The following is a 14,706-nucleotide window of genomic DNA, read 5'->3' on the forward strand; positions in this document are numbered from 1 at the left end:
CGACCAGGTAAAACCTTGGCCAACCTTCGCCATCCGGCCCGTGCTGCATCCTACATCATAGCGTTCCAGGACGGTGGTCCAGTTCATACCACTTCTCCGGAAGAGATCAAGGCGTGTTTCATGGATTTTTATACGCAACTGTACACAGCAAGTTCCGCCCCCTCACAAGAGGTCCTCGACCAGTATTTGGATACCCTCAAGCTCTTATGGCTTCGAAAACCATCACCGGGAATATCTGGACGAGCCCTTCTCTAAATAGGAAATACCCGCTGCCATCAATAGCATGCCTGGTGACAAAGCCCCCGGTCTGGACGGCTTGCCCGTCTCTTTTTATAAGACTTTCGCTTCACTCCTGGTGCCGCATCTGGCCGCCATGTATAATGAGTCCTTCGAGAGTGGCCAATTTCCACCCTCACTCCAGGGTCAAGCTGATCCTTCTTCTTAAGCCGGATAAACCCCCTGAATTGCGAGACTCCTATCGCCCCCTGTCCCTCATTAATATTGATAACAAAATATTCGCCAAACTGCTAACGTCGCGCCTTCTCCCTCTCATGCTGCTCATCGCTCGCCCAGATCAGTCTGGCTTCATACCGGGCAACTTCCCATAATCTTCGGACCATCTTTTCCGTCCTTCACCAAATCAACCCAGCACTTCCTGCGGAGGCCGTCTTGCTTGACGCCACCAAGCCTTCGATACCCTGGAATGGCCCTTCCTGTTCTCTATCCTCCCACGTCTCTGCTTTAGTTCGGTTTTTCTTCGTAAAGTCTCACTATTGTACACTCTCCCCACCGCTCGTTTACGGATGAATGGCATGGTATCTGTTCCCATCCCTATAGGACGTGGCACCCGCCAGGGGTGCACGCTCTCACTGTTACTATTTGCTATTGTGATGGAACCACTGGCGGCCTGACTCCGACAACACCATACACAGAGGGGATTCGGGTTTGCGGCACGAGCCCTCTTGGTTTCTATGTATACAGACGAGATCACTTTATATGTGCATCATCCCCAGGAACATCTTAGTCCTTTAGGACGCGAGATCATACGATTTGATGGCTATTCAGGAATACAGGTCAACTGGAACAAGTCGGTCCTCTTCCCCCTCACGGACGCCACCACTCCTTTCGCCTCGGACTATCCTTTCATCTGGGCATCAGGCCCCGCTCGCTATTTAGGTGTCTGGCTGAGCAGGGACGTGTACGAACTCTGGAGGGCTAATTTCAGTCGTGTGGTCGACTGGCTTTAGTCGAAGATCCCCCTTTGGAGCCGGTTGCCCCTGTCCTTAGCTGGTCGAATAGCCATAGCAAAGATGGTCGTCCTTCCAAAATTCTTTTATTTATTTCTGAACATACCGGTTCCTCCCATCGCCCATTTTTTTCGTAGGGTTCATTCGCTGATCATCTCTCTTATCTGGGCCGGTAAGCAACCCAGGATCGCTTACGACGTTCTCACTCTCCCAATGTCATGTGGCGGCCTTGGCGCCCCCAACTTCAAGCTTTATGCAAGGAGTACTCAGGCCAGCTTCCTGCACTTTTGGCTTCACCCCACTCCCTCCAGCCGCATGTGGCGGTCGAGGCAGATCTCGCTGCCACGTGGACACTCACCACTGCCCTGTTTGCCCCGGCCAAACTCCCACGTACTGAAATAGACACGGTGGAGACCATGCGCTGGGCCTGGGAGGGTCTTCGTCATTTCTCCGGTGCCCCCTGGCTTTCAGCAAACTCAATGCCGGTAGTACAACACCCGGTTTTTCCTCCTCTCCAACCATCCGGCATGGCTAAGCACGCCACACGCTTGGGGTTGAATACGGTAGCGGATCTCTATCCGGGGGATACGTTTTACTCCCTGGCTGAGGACTCCGGCCCCATGGCCACTGCTTTTTTATCAGTTATGGGCCATCTGTAAGGAATTACACCCTGCGTTCCCTCTGCCTCCCACCTCGATGACCGCTATTGAGTTTCTGTATTCGTCCTACCCCCCTTGGAAGTTGGTAACCAAACTCTATGCCATCACGCTAGCGCCCACCTCCATCTCCACTGATCGCGCTCGTGCTGCGTGGGGCGAGGACCTCGGCATAGATATCCCTCAAGCTGATTGGCTATACTGTTGTAAGCAGACCAAGCGATTGTCACCTAATTATCGCCTGCGCCTTATCCATTTTAAATACTTGCACAGGCTCTACCACACCCCCGTTCAGTTGCACAAGCTGGGACTTATTCCCAGTGACAGATGCCTATGATGTTCAGCTCCCGCGGCAGATTTCGCTCATCTTGCCTGGTTATGCCCCAAGGTCTCTGATTACTGGCACGAGGTTTGTTCTGCTATATTAGAGATCACCTCACCGATCCGGCCTGACCACCCCACTCTGCCTCCTTGGCTTTCTGCCCAGATGCTTCCTGCCGTCTAACTGCCATGTTGCTTGTCCTCGCGCGGCGCAGGGTTTCCATGTGTCGAGGTCGCAAACCTGCACCAAAATTTGCTCAATGGCTCGAGGATGCATCGTGCTGCCAGACCCTATTGTCTGAATTCTGGGATCTTATGCCAGCCAGATCTCGCCCACTTAACATATGGGTGCCCTTTATCTCATACCTACTTGCTCGTTCCCCCCAGCGCCTGGCTTCTTCTCCCGCGATCCCCGCCGGCACCCTGCCCGCGGCGGCGGCCGATGTAGGACAGTAATCGGCCTTCCTCACCCTGCGCCTTTCTCTTCCCAGCAGGGCCCATCTACCTTCCCAAGACATCTGCATCTCATGCCAATGACTGTTTCATGTCCAAATGTGCCTGCGTAACATTTACTATGCTATCGCTTTCTGATGTTATGAGCCATTGGTCCCCTTTGTGATATATGCTTGTGCTTATATACATGGTGCTTTGTTTCAGTGCAAGATTGTACTTTGACTGTGCAACTCTGTCAATAAAGGTTTTTGAAAATTGAAAAAATGATATTACTGTTGAGACACCCGGCTAGATTCAGGGAGGGGTAAAAGAACAGTGAAAGAACCTGCCAAGTTAAATGACTTAGGGGGTCATTCTGATGGCAGTCGGACCAGATACAACAGCTCATCAGATGCGGTTGAACCGCCATTTGCTGCTGCGGTCCAACCAATGTATTACAATGCGTGTGGTCGCAGGCAGCAGGTGGAGGGACAGTCCAGCGCTGTCTGATGCACCCAAGAAGCCCAGCAGACCATCAAAAATCCCTACATTAGGTGTGCTGCCTGCTCAGGCACCGCCGTAGGGATTACAATGTCCTTTTGCACCTGCCCTTTCATGGTGGTTCACACGCCATGACAAGGCAGGCGGAAAGTGATTTTGGGGGCACCTAGTGGGGCCCCTTCCCCCCTGGCCCTTCGCAATGGGCCCTGTGTGTCAATGAGTAATGTTAGTTTTTTTTGCATAATCCTGTTTCTGAAACTCTATATGCAATTTTTAATCACAATTCTGTTCGTTTTTTTGTTGTATAAGGGGGAAAAGATGTGTTATGTATTGTGTATGTATTTCAGCACTACTTTATCTCGTGCTGACTGCTCTTGCAACTTTGAAGCTGTGATGTGGGTTCTGGAACCCAGGTGGCAGAGAACGGCTGCTCCTGCCAGGGGTTGGTTGGCTACAGCGTTTACACAATAAACACCAAACAACAGTTAAACTACTGGGAAAAGGTGTGGTTCTTTGCAAAAGAATCAACATGCTGTTTTATAGAGAGAGTGAAGGAATGCTTCTCTACTAACTGTCTACTGGTTTTATGCATATATCAAGCAATAAGAGTCCAGGTGAATCCGGTACTAGTCCATAATAAATATACTCCAAAAAAGTTGGGCTTTTGTACAATCCCAAAATGGAAGGCTGCACCAGTGAATAATGAGTGCTGATCAAGTTAAGTTTAATTGCAAATTAAAAGAAAACTAAGATTTGAAGTAAATAAGTTAAAAGTAAATAATAAAACAAAACAAGCACTGAAAATGCAATTGGCCTCACCTTTCATTAAGTTAAAGCCATTTGCTTTGCTAATGGTATTATATAGCAAAGCAAATGGCATTAACTTAATAAAAGGCGAGGTCTATTGCATTTTCAATGCTTGTTTTCAATGAGCCACGTGTTCAAACTACAAATCAACTTCTCACATGAGGAATCGCAGCTCTTCAATTAGATAGTAGATTTCGGCGAGAGAGGAAGGGGTGGATCGCTGGCGTGGAATTGGACAGCAGAGAGGCAGAGGGTGGTTAAGCGAGGAAAGCTCGGTAACTCGAGGGGGCGGGGAAAGCCAGCGCTGGAGTAACCCTTTAGTGAGATGAGCAGCCGGTTAGTCACAGGCTGCGGTTAATGCCGTGGAGGTCATCCAATCCTTAATGAACTACACGTATTTAAACAATTTATGAGGCGGATGGTAGGATAACTCGCACTTGGCAGATGCTTAGGAGTTACTTTTGTTTTATTAAGCTGCCGCGTGGCAATATGTGCGAATTTCATGCGTGCAAATAAATGAAATTCTTTAAGCCAAAATTCACCGCCATCGCAGGCCCTGGCCCCGAGATCGCCGCTCCTAAGCTCACGGCCGCAGGCCGAGTCCCCGTGACATCATCTCTCTGTCGCGCTGGGATTGGCCCAGCGGGAGAGAGTGTTTCCCTGAGCTTGGACGCTCCACGCGAGAGCCGCGCTGGGATTGGTCCCAGCCCTCCAGGATTCCTGCTGCGTCATCCCAGTGCCGCGCTGGGATTGGTCCCCGGCCCAGAGGGCTCTCCCACGCTCGAAGAGAGAAGTGAGGCTCGGCCTGGGACCAGGGAGCGTCTCGGAGAGGAGAATTGCCCGGCTTGCTGGATTCACCCCGCATCAGAAGGCAAGGTAAGGCTCGCATCCACGCTTGTGAGCCCGCGAGCTGAAGGAAATCTTCACTCTTTTAGAGCCGTTCCAGTTGGACTGGCTCGCGAGCCGTCCCAGTTGGACTGACTCGCATGACTGGTTTCTTATCTTTATGGAGCCATGTGTTTGTCCCCATAAAGATAAGAAAACCTTTAACGCCAGCAGTAAGTCGGGGCAGCCAGTCCAACTGGGACGGCTCTAAAAGAGAAAAGTGTACGTCACTAGACGCTCTTTTCCAATGGCTGGCCACCGTTTGGCATAAACGGTGACGCCAGCCAATGGAAACGAGGGACGGGGCTTAAAGCCCACTAGAGAAATCTACCCTAAAACATTAAATCTCGCCAGCGAGACTGCGCATGTCTGCGCAGTCTTACGCCAGTCGAGACCTAAAAAGGGCTCAATTCAACCCACCAATGTTGGAGCAGCAAGCCACAACACCGTTGCTGCCTTCTCCTTACCCTTGGCACTTGGAACCACAGAACACCTGCCATTCTCAAGGTCTGTAATTACAGCGGTGCAAAATGGTGCTTCTCTAACTGTGTTTTATAATAAATGGCTGAATTGCCAATCAAAGCAACAGAGAGTTCATCTAGGGTGTGGCAAAGGGTTGGAATTGATAAATGTGGTTCTTTCAATTGCAGAGTGTTGGAGGGCAAGTATGCCCTGATGCTAGTAGATTATTATTTTAAGTGGCCGGAGGTAGCATTTACAAAAGACATCAGAACATCGGACATAATGTTGTTTTGTGATGAAATATTTAAGAGAGAAGGACGTCCAGAGTGTCTGGTGTCGGATAATGGTAGGTAGTTTGTTACAGGAGAATTTCAGACTTTCTTACTAAAACATGGTGTCAACCATCATAGAACTGCAGTGTATCATCCCTGTAAAAATGGTCTTGTGGTGCGTTTCAACCGCGTATTGAAGGAATGCCTGCAATTGGCTGTGTAATTCGGGTTGGACTGTAGGAATGAAATTAAAGAAATGCTTTGGAACTATCGGAATAAAAGGTATGAGTGCCCTATAGAGAGACGCACCTCCCAGCTTCCCCGGAGGAATGGTCGATTCGGAGCTTACACAGGGCTCTTGAATAAATAAGCCGCCTCAGCATTCTAGGGACACCACCCGATTCAGGCTCCCACCCGCAGCATGGGTATTCTAAAACTCCGACCTGTCGATGTAGACTCCAACACTGAGTGGTCAAAGAATAAATTCCAGCAATGATCAGAGGATCCGTGGACCCGCAGTGAACCATTTGAGGTTGGAATCAGAGGGCACAGGCACGGCAGCCGCTTCCACTGCTCAACGTACATAGTGACGAGCCGAGTGAGTGGCAACGCTCAAACAGCATGGCAGTATTACAGCGTGGGAGGAGCAGTAAGGAGCTCAGTGTTGTGTCCCAATAACACTATAACTGTACATCAGTGGCCACCATGCATAATCCCACATAGGTTGAAAGCAAAGACAACACACTTTAAAACCATCCATCCACATGGTGTAGCGTGCCACCCATGTGGACAAGCGCTTCAGTGCCCCTCACAAGATTAGTAAGCACAACATCAATAATATAATAAAATACAATACAGTCTACCCATCTCATGTGCTTGAGCACAGGTATTGGGAAATTACCTGTTGGAAATACTTGTCGCAGTTGATATACTCCTTGTCATGTGAATCCTGAAGTTTATTCGTTTTGATGTACTGCCAAAGTGCTTGAATAATAGCTGACCGGGTCTGTGTGTGTATTCCAAGAAGGCGAGCTAGGCGGGGATCCAACTTAAACTGTGGAGGCTGCTCAAAGGAAGGAGTAGAAGATTAATTAGGGTGAGGGCACTGTGTTAGAAGGTGTTGCAGCAGAGTTTCAGCAGCTATTATATTACAGTATTGCAAGATATCAACTTTTAAGGTACAGAATATTTTACCAAGAACATTTACGTAAATCATTTAAATAGCAGCACAATTCTCTTCATGATTACTTCATTGGAAAAAATTACGAACCAGAGAGGATGGCAATGCAAAGGGAAGCCACCGATCTTTCAGCTGAAATTCCACACATATGCCAAACTCTGACAAGAAAAGTAAGCATGGTAAAACTGAATCGCTCCTGTATCTCCTAGATAGAGAAGAAAAGTCACTAACTGCAGACCAATAATAAAAGTAACTTGTTTTATTCAATACTCCATACCAAATTTCTGCCTTTTCTATATTTTGGGGTCAGTTGCTGACCTATGACATTAGGAAACAACCTAGGGTGATGAGATTTTGAAAACAAAAGCTGAACGTTGCACAAACACAGAAGAAGGGCTGACATTTTACATCAAGTATGGGGCACAGAAAGAGTTAAATGACAGCCCCTGCCAACATAGAAAGCACAGATGATGATGCACTTTGGGTAATTGTTGGGACAGGAATCTTTCTTGTGCAGTATACGGGCACCTGCCCGGAGCACACAAATGCATGTGAATCTGGTATCCTGTATTTTTTTTTTGGCACAGCCACCACGTTAATCTAGAATGTATGCTGAGAGCTATGCCAGTATATGATAAAGACTAAGGGGAGCTCTACTTACCAGGCATTCTTTTTGTTTCAGCTGCCACAGCCATCGGAGTCACTTGGGGGAAACACCAGGTCTCATGTGAGGAGGCCGGGGAGGCTGGACCACAATTCCCAGAAGCCCTAGCGGCATGCACGCCGCCTACACCGGCACCAAGTGCCATGAGACGCTTAAAAGGCTCACAGGGAGCTCTACTTACCAGGCATTCTTTTTGTTTCAGCTGCCACAGCCATCGGAGTCACTTGGGGGAAACACCAGGTCTCATGTGAGGAGGCCGGGGAGGCTGGACCACAACTCCCAGAAGCCCTAGCGGCATGCACGCCGCCTACACCGGCACCAAGTGCCATGAGACGCTTAAAAGGCTCACAGGGAGCTCTACTTACCAGGCATTCTTCTGGTTTCAGCCGCCACTGCCATCGGAGTCACTTGGGGGAAACACCAGGTCTCGTGAGAGGAGGCCGGTCCACAACTCCCAGCAGACCTAGTGGTGCTCACGCTCTCACGCCCACACCGCAACCAAGCGCCAGGGGGCGCTTAAAAGGCTCACAGGGCTCACGCGGCGCGGGAGCTCTACTTACCAGCCATTCTTTTGGTTTCAACCACCATCTAAGTCACTTGGGGGAAACACCAGGAAACACCAGGTCTCATGAGAGGAGGCCGGGGAGGCCAGACCACAACTCACAGCAGCCGCTACCGCCATCGGAGTCACTTGGGGGAAACACCAGGAAACACCAGGTCTCGTGAGAGGAGGCCGGACCACAACTCCCAGCAGCCCTAGCAGCGCGCACGCCGCCCACCCAGCACCAAGCGCCAGGAGGCGCTTAAAAGGCTCACAGGGCTCCCATGGCGCGGTATCCGCGCAGGAGTACCCGGGATGCACCCGCGCAAAGCCCGGGCCAAGGGCGGGCCCGTCAGAGGCCGAAGGAGGCCGGGCTGGGCCACGTTATTAACAATTCTACATCGCCTTGGACTCAATCAGTGTTGACTTCAAAAGGTACTGTGACATTATCACTGTAGGTTCTGTCACCAAAGAGGGGGGTCAAAATGAACAGGTTAAAATCGGGAAATCGACAAGGGGAAGTGAGACCTTGGACGCTTTTTCATTGAGGGCCGAATCGGCACTCATTCACGAAATTGAACTCACCGAGCGCAGATTGTCCCTGGAGCCACAAAACCCTCATAATCGACCTACTCTTAATGTCCCTGCTCCACAAATAGGTTTGGAAGCCAACCCATTTCAAATCTATAAGTCGCATTCCCCAGGCCTTGAAATTATTAACGATTCTGATATAACTGAAAAATCTGATAACTCTGTAAGGCCAAAAGTTGTCACACTGGGTCAAAAAGCTCAGATTAATCATGGGGGTAGTCTCGCTCCGCCGTCGAAGAAAAGAAAGGGGCAGGCGTCAAATAAACAAAATAAGCAAAATTATCTACCGCTCAAACGTTGCGGATGTAGGAGCAAACCTGCTGACACAGAGCATAATCAGGGGGCAATTAAAGCAGTAACAACAGATGCAGATGATAGGGTATCATTGGTAGTATCACCTAGTCGGGAGAGCGAAGCTTTTTAAAAAAAATTGGAACTTGTGATTTCAGCTCATCTGGACCCAATACTGCAAAAGCTAACTGAAATTGAGGTTAGGTTAGCGCATTTAGAAAAAACAGTACCTAGTGCTCCCTTAATCCCTGCAGCTCATGGGGAAAACTGGGCTGAGGGCGTCACTGTGAAGGGGGTTGTGCTGCACCCTGAACCTTCTGTAAGACCTGTGAGTAGGGAGGGTCTGCCTCTCTTAGGGGTAGCATGCCCTCCTTCGATTAGCACTGAGACTCCTCATCAGATAGAAGGTCTGCCTCATAGGAACGCCCAGACTGCACATGCTCCAATAAGAACCCGAGTTTATAAAGCAAGTAATAACCAAGAGGAGAGACCCCGAAACATAAACAGTACAGATGGCCGGCCCTCGGATCGAAGACACCTTAGCGGCCCACATTCTAACCTGCATTTACCTCCAGAAGCAACCCCATATATTGTAGTGTTGGCCAATGTTCCCTCACTGCTGTCTGGTGATATTGAGCACTGGTCAACACTGAGGAACAAATCTCTACATTTTTTGTATGCAAGGACAGGCATTAACAACAAATTGTTATTTTCTGAATTTAAGATGGCGCGTAGGACTGGGTGGGTGGGGAAATCTAATAAGACATTCTCCGGCGACTGTATTACATTAACTTTTAGTTCCCCCGGTTTGGTCAGAACAATATTAGAAAGGATGGACGATTACTTTGTTAATGAAAGAGGAATCTCCATTCTACCCTTAGGGTTTTTCTACCAGCCACCTAGACCACGATGGCATACAGTGGAAGACAATAGATGTGCATGAGCGAAACCCGCACCCCCAGCCTCCCCCTTGGTTTCACCCAAATTGTTTTGAAGCTTTAAGCGGACTTGCAGACATAGACTGACTAACATAAAATTTGAGAAAATCAGGGAAAAATGTCATTTTAAGCAATGCCCCAAAGATTGACTCCAATAAATTAGATAGCATAGTAGCCTCTCCTCTTACATCAGACCGCGAGAATAGCCTATATCCACTTCTGCATAGGCATAATGATAGTGTAGGAACTGTAGGGTTGGATTCAATTATTTTGCCAGTAGAGCTAGCCATTAGTCACTCTGTTGGGGAAGTCTCAATGATTAGGAATCCTAATAGACCCTCACTCAGGCTTATCTCATGGAACATTGCGGGCATTTCGTCAAAACTAGCAGATGAGGCTTGGGTTCAATACGTGAAAATGTTTGATATCATCTGTGCCCAGGAAACCTGGAGCAGGGATGATGTCAAAATGGATGGATATTGTTCATTTAATGTCCAGGCAACACCATCACCTGCAGGGAGGGCAAAGGGAGCAATAGTGACTCTGATTTCTGTTCAATATGAGTCACTAAAGATAGAGAACATAATAAACTCTCCCTAGTACCAGCTTATTTTGCTTTCTAACCTGATTGACCCCACACTATTATTGATTCACTGGTACTACAATATTTTTGACCCACAAAACTGAGGATATAAGCACCCTTAAAAAGGAGATTGATAAAGTTGTGGGGAGATTTTTCCCATTATGCATAATTTGCGTTGGTGATTTGAATTGCTCATTATGTCAGCACAGTATACATAAAATATGCGGGATTATAGATACCGCAGATCAACCTTTGTCACACTTTAAGCATACCCCACAGGGCGAAGCATTAAATACTATCATTGTAGTAAATGATGTATGCATGATTGATACTCTGGTTAGTACTCCTTCTGCCCAACTTCCAACTTTTCAGGGCGGTGGTAGAGCCAGCACGATTGATTTTATGCTAATTTCTAATAAGTATGCATGTCTTGTAGATCGCTTTGCGGTAGAACCAAACCCTGTAGCGATCATAATCCCCTTACTGCTTCCATGTATGTTATCGCACAGAAGGGCAGGGGTGATGTTTACCAATTAAAAAACAATCGCAATCATGGCGTCAGGTTAAAGTGGAGCACAATAAATCCCGCTAAATTTGAGGAGATCATTATAAAAACAAATTTAAGTAAAATCATGACATGCTTAGCGTATGACTCCCACCCAGATGCTATAATCCAATGTTATCAATCTATTTGCAAAGATGTGGCTAAAAACCTAACTAAAACAGTGAGGAGTCTGGACTTACCGGAAATAAGATGGTTCAATGCTGAATGTTCAAAAGCATGCAAAGACCTGAAGAAAGCTTTGCACGCAGTCCCCCGCGATAGGGTTCTGATCAAGACTGTTAGACAGACCTATAAAAGCATTATTAAGCGTAGAAAGGACGATCTGAGAAGGATGGCCTGGGAAGACCTTGAAAGAGCTAGCGCTCTCAAGGACTTCAAGAGTTTCTGGGAAGTCATAAAATGTCCCCTCTTCTCCAACGACACAAGGAGTATGGATTCTACTATAACGGGGGAAGCTTGGAAGTCTCACTTTCTGAGTATATTTAACCCAAAAGGTGTCTCTTTAAAAGAGCAAAGGGATTAAATAGCCATTAATTCACAAACGGCATGTCAACTTAGTTCATCTCTGTCCTTAAATGAGGTTGAGGATGCCCTAGCAAAGGGCATTTCCGCAAAAGCCGCAGGACCAGATGGGGTGCCTTTGGACTTATTTAAAAGCAATCCTCAACTATGGGGCCCCCTGATGCTAAATGTTTTTAAAGCGGTTATAGTGGGTCGTATTCCATTATCATGAAGAAATGCAGTGGTAGTCCCAATTTTTAAACCATCATTTGCAATGCAATAGGTCTCGCATTTACGAGAGTTTGAGCTATTGGCATTGTAAATGACTGCCTTTTATGTATGTGTTTTGAAAATCTGCAAGCGGTACACCGTATTCCGTGGTTCTTCTACAGTTGTATGGAAAGTTTCTGCAGGGACGCTACCAGGTACCCACCTGCCTGTAATGTATTAGTCAAGAGGTCTAGCACACATGGCCTGTTTCTGTCATTATTGGGGAAGATGTGATTGTTTTTTGCAGTTCCTGGGCTATTCAGCAGCCGGCAGAGGTACTATGGTAGTAGTGTTAGGTGTATACTGCACTTGGGGTTTACTGCACAGCACACAACCACATGTAGGCCTGATAAGCCCATTCCTGTTCCGCACCAGTGCTTGTGCCACTACTCCCCTGTCTCATCTTGTAGGGGACTGTGGGATATGTGTAATAGGTTCTACAATAACATCATCACTACTGGGTTATAAAAACTAGATTCAGAAGGTGGTAATGTATGGGAAGAATTTTTGTGCATATCTGTTGTGGTGAGGATGCGTTCTGTTGTGTGCTGGTGTGTTTGTGAGCTTCATTACAGCAATGTGCTGTTGCTTTGCTATGTTGAGGCCGTTGAGATGGGTCCCATTTAGCTGTGATTTACCCTGTTGTGTTTTTAATTGTATTGTTAAACCATTTTGTATATGTTTTGTGTTATGTTGTTTACTGAGAGATGGCTACAATCCCAGTGAAAAGCAGTACATGCCTTGAAAGTTCCTGTAATCAGCAGCCATTTGCCACTGTTTAAGGTGGCAAACTAGCACTTCTCCAGCTGTCCAACTTCTTAAGGCATCAGTCGGACCAAAACTGTGGCAAGGACTTTATCTTAACTTAGCCTTCTCAGTGCCCACTTTAGGTGATACAGCCCCAAGCCTCTTTGGTACAAAGTAGAATACTTATCCCAACAGGTTATGTTACAGTATTGAAGCAGGAACCATCACAGTGTTAACCAGTTGTGTGCGCTAGTACTACTTTGGGCCCCAGAAATGTGGTGCATCTCGGCATGGGCTAAGAAACTCTAGAGAGGATTAGCTTTATTAACTATAAATAATGAACATATGCTTAAAGAGAACTGAGTGAGCATGCTGACTTGTATACATTTCTGTTGTTTCTACTATGCCAATCACATCCTCTTACTGCTGCTTCAGAGCGATTTTTATAAGCAGGGAAGGTGTTAGTAAAGAACAAAAAGTTACAAAGTGACTTGTGAGTTGTTAGTGTTGCTACTTGGATAAAGTTTTATTCTTCAAGATTGTCTTTTGGCAGAAGGAAATGAAGTGTGAGGGCGGTGTGGAGAACAGATTGTAAAGGGTTAGTTTCAAAGATATGCCACTAGTTGTTTGCAGTGAAAGTGCCACCTAACAGTGTGGGTTCGCCGTGTCTCCCTGTTCAAGCTTTGTTGAAGACTTGTTCATTAGTTCCGTTTTAAACAGCTTTCTGAAGAGGGGGTAACTTGGCTGAGCTCTCGGGAATGGAGTGAGGGCATTGCACACCTTCAAGTCCAAGTTGAACAGTCAGGGTAATTTTATTGCCAATTCAAATGACTAGCTCAACTCTTTGAAAGGGACAGTCAGTAAAATGCCAGAAAGCTGTGTAATGTGTATGCAGGCCATGTTAAAACCTTTGTATGGAAAATAGTATGCTCAGCCTCTCCTAAAAAACATGTTAAGCAGCAAAACAATAGTTTAAGAATTTAAGCCACAGCAACACTGTGTTTTGAGGAAATACATACTCTTTACAGTCTAAATATTCTAAACGTGTCTGCATGTGCGCGCGCGAGTGAGAGTATAAATACACACACACACTCTCTCTCTCTCTCTCTCTAATTCAACATTAATTCAAAGGGAAATAGTTGGCATTTCATCTATAATTTCTGTAATTTGGCAAAATAACAAAGCATCTTTACTTTTAGTCAAAAACTAAAAACAGCACGGAGTGTTAGGAACATATTTAGTTACTGGAAGAAATGCATTAAACCCCCCCACCCTCCCAAAAAAAAAAAACTTTTACAGGGAGAAATGGCCAACACTCCTATATAGTGTTTAAATAACCAAATAACTAAAAATCAGGTTGGCCAACATGTAGTTCCCCAAGCTATTTCTTGAATGTTGATTTAAAAGAGAAGAATTTTAGTCATATGATTGAAATACTATTTTTTATCTAACATTCAGTAGCAGTAAAACAGACCCAAGACTCAAGGTGAAGAAAAACGGCCCACACCTAGTCAGAACACACACGCAATTTGAGGAGGGCATCAAAATGATTTAGAACGTGTTTATTAATGGTGTAAATCTCATTCAGGTATATGAATTTGAAAACAAGATAGCACAATACACCGACCCTTTAAAAATAATAATTTAGGGCCACATTGCTTATCTTGTGGTTTTACATGGATTTTAATTTAAAGAGGAAGAGATTATGAAACATAATAAAACAGCAGGAAACCTAGATTACAAAAAAGAACCGTCAGATACAGCCATTACATCTGATCCAGGTGGTATGTGCAGAAAGCAGGCTGTGTGGGGCTTGGCTGTGTGTTGGTTTTCAGGGGCGTTTATGCAGAGACCAGACAGTATGCTAACAGGTGCCAAGGTTCGGGCGCATAGCTGTGTGTGAGTGCACGGTGACCAGGCTACTGTGTTTGCCCACACTGGACAGGTATGAGTGTTTGTGTGCTGGCCCAAGCTGTGCATGTGAATGTCCAACACATACAACGGGCTTTGATGCAGAGGCTAACCCACTGGGGCACGCTCTGTGTGTGCCCAGGGCAGTGTGTATGTAGCTATCAACCTGCATGCATGCAGTGCCCAGGATGCACTGTGTGTGTGCATGAATGGGAAAGGTGTGAGCAGAAAGGTTAGGTTGTGCAAGTACTGTGCTCTGCAGTGAGCAGATAGTGTGTACCAGGCCAAGATGCGTGCATTGATCAGGTTACACATGTAATCAGTAAATGTTGGGACCGTGC

At 46.6% G+C, this 14,706-nt stretch overlaps 1 protein-coding gene across 6 annotated transcripts in view; it reads right to left on the reverse strand.

Annotated features, from left to right (window-relative positions):
* The window catches only part of SMARCD3 (SWI/SNF related BAF chromatin remodeling complex subunit D3), a 1,344,655-nt gene that overhangs the window by 564,701 nt on the left and 765,248 nt on the right, over nucleotides 1–14,706 (reverse strand). For all 6 annotated transcript variants that reach the window (XM_085632183.1, XM_085632187.1, XM_085632184.1 and 3 more), the window contains exon 8: nucleotides 6,485–6,646. In XM_085632183.1, coding sequence (XP_085488309.1) covers nucleotides 6,485–6,646 — 162 coding nt within the window. The remainder of the gene's footprint in view (nucleotides 1–6,484; nucleotides 6,647–14,706) is intronic.

Source organism: Triturus cristatus, chromosome 10 (genome assembly GCF_964204655.1).
Source record: "Triturus cristatus chromosome 10, aTriCri1.1, whole genome shotgun sequence".
Lineage (NCBI taxonomy): Eukaryota > Metazoa > Chordata > Amphibia > Caudata > Salamandridae > Triturus > Triturus cristatus.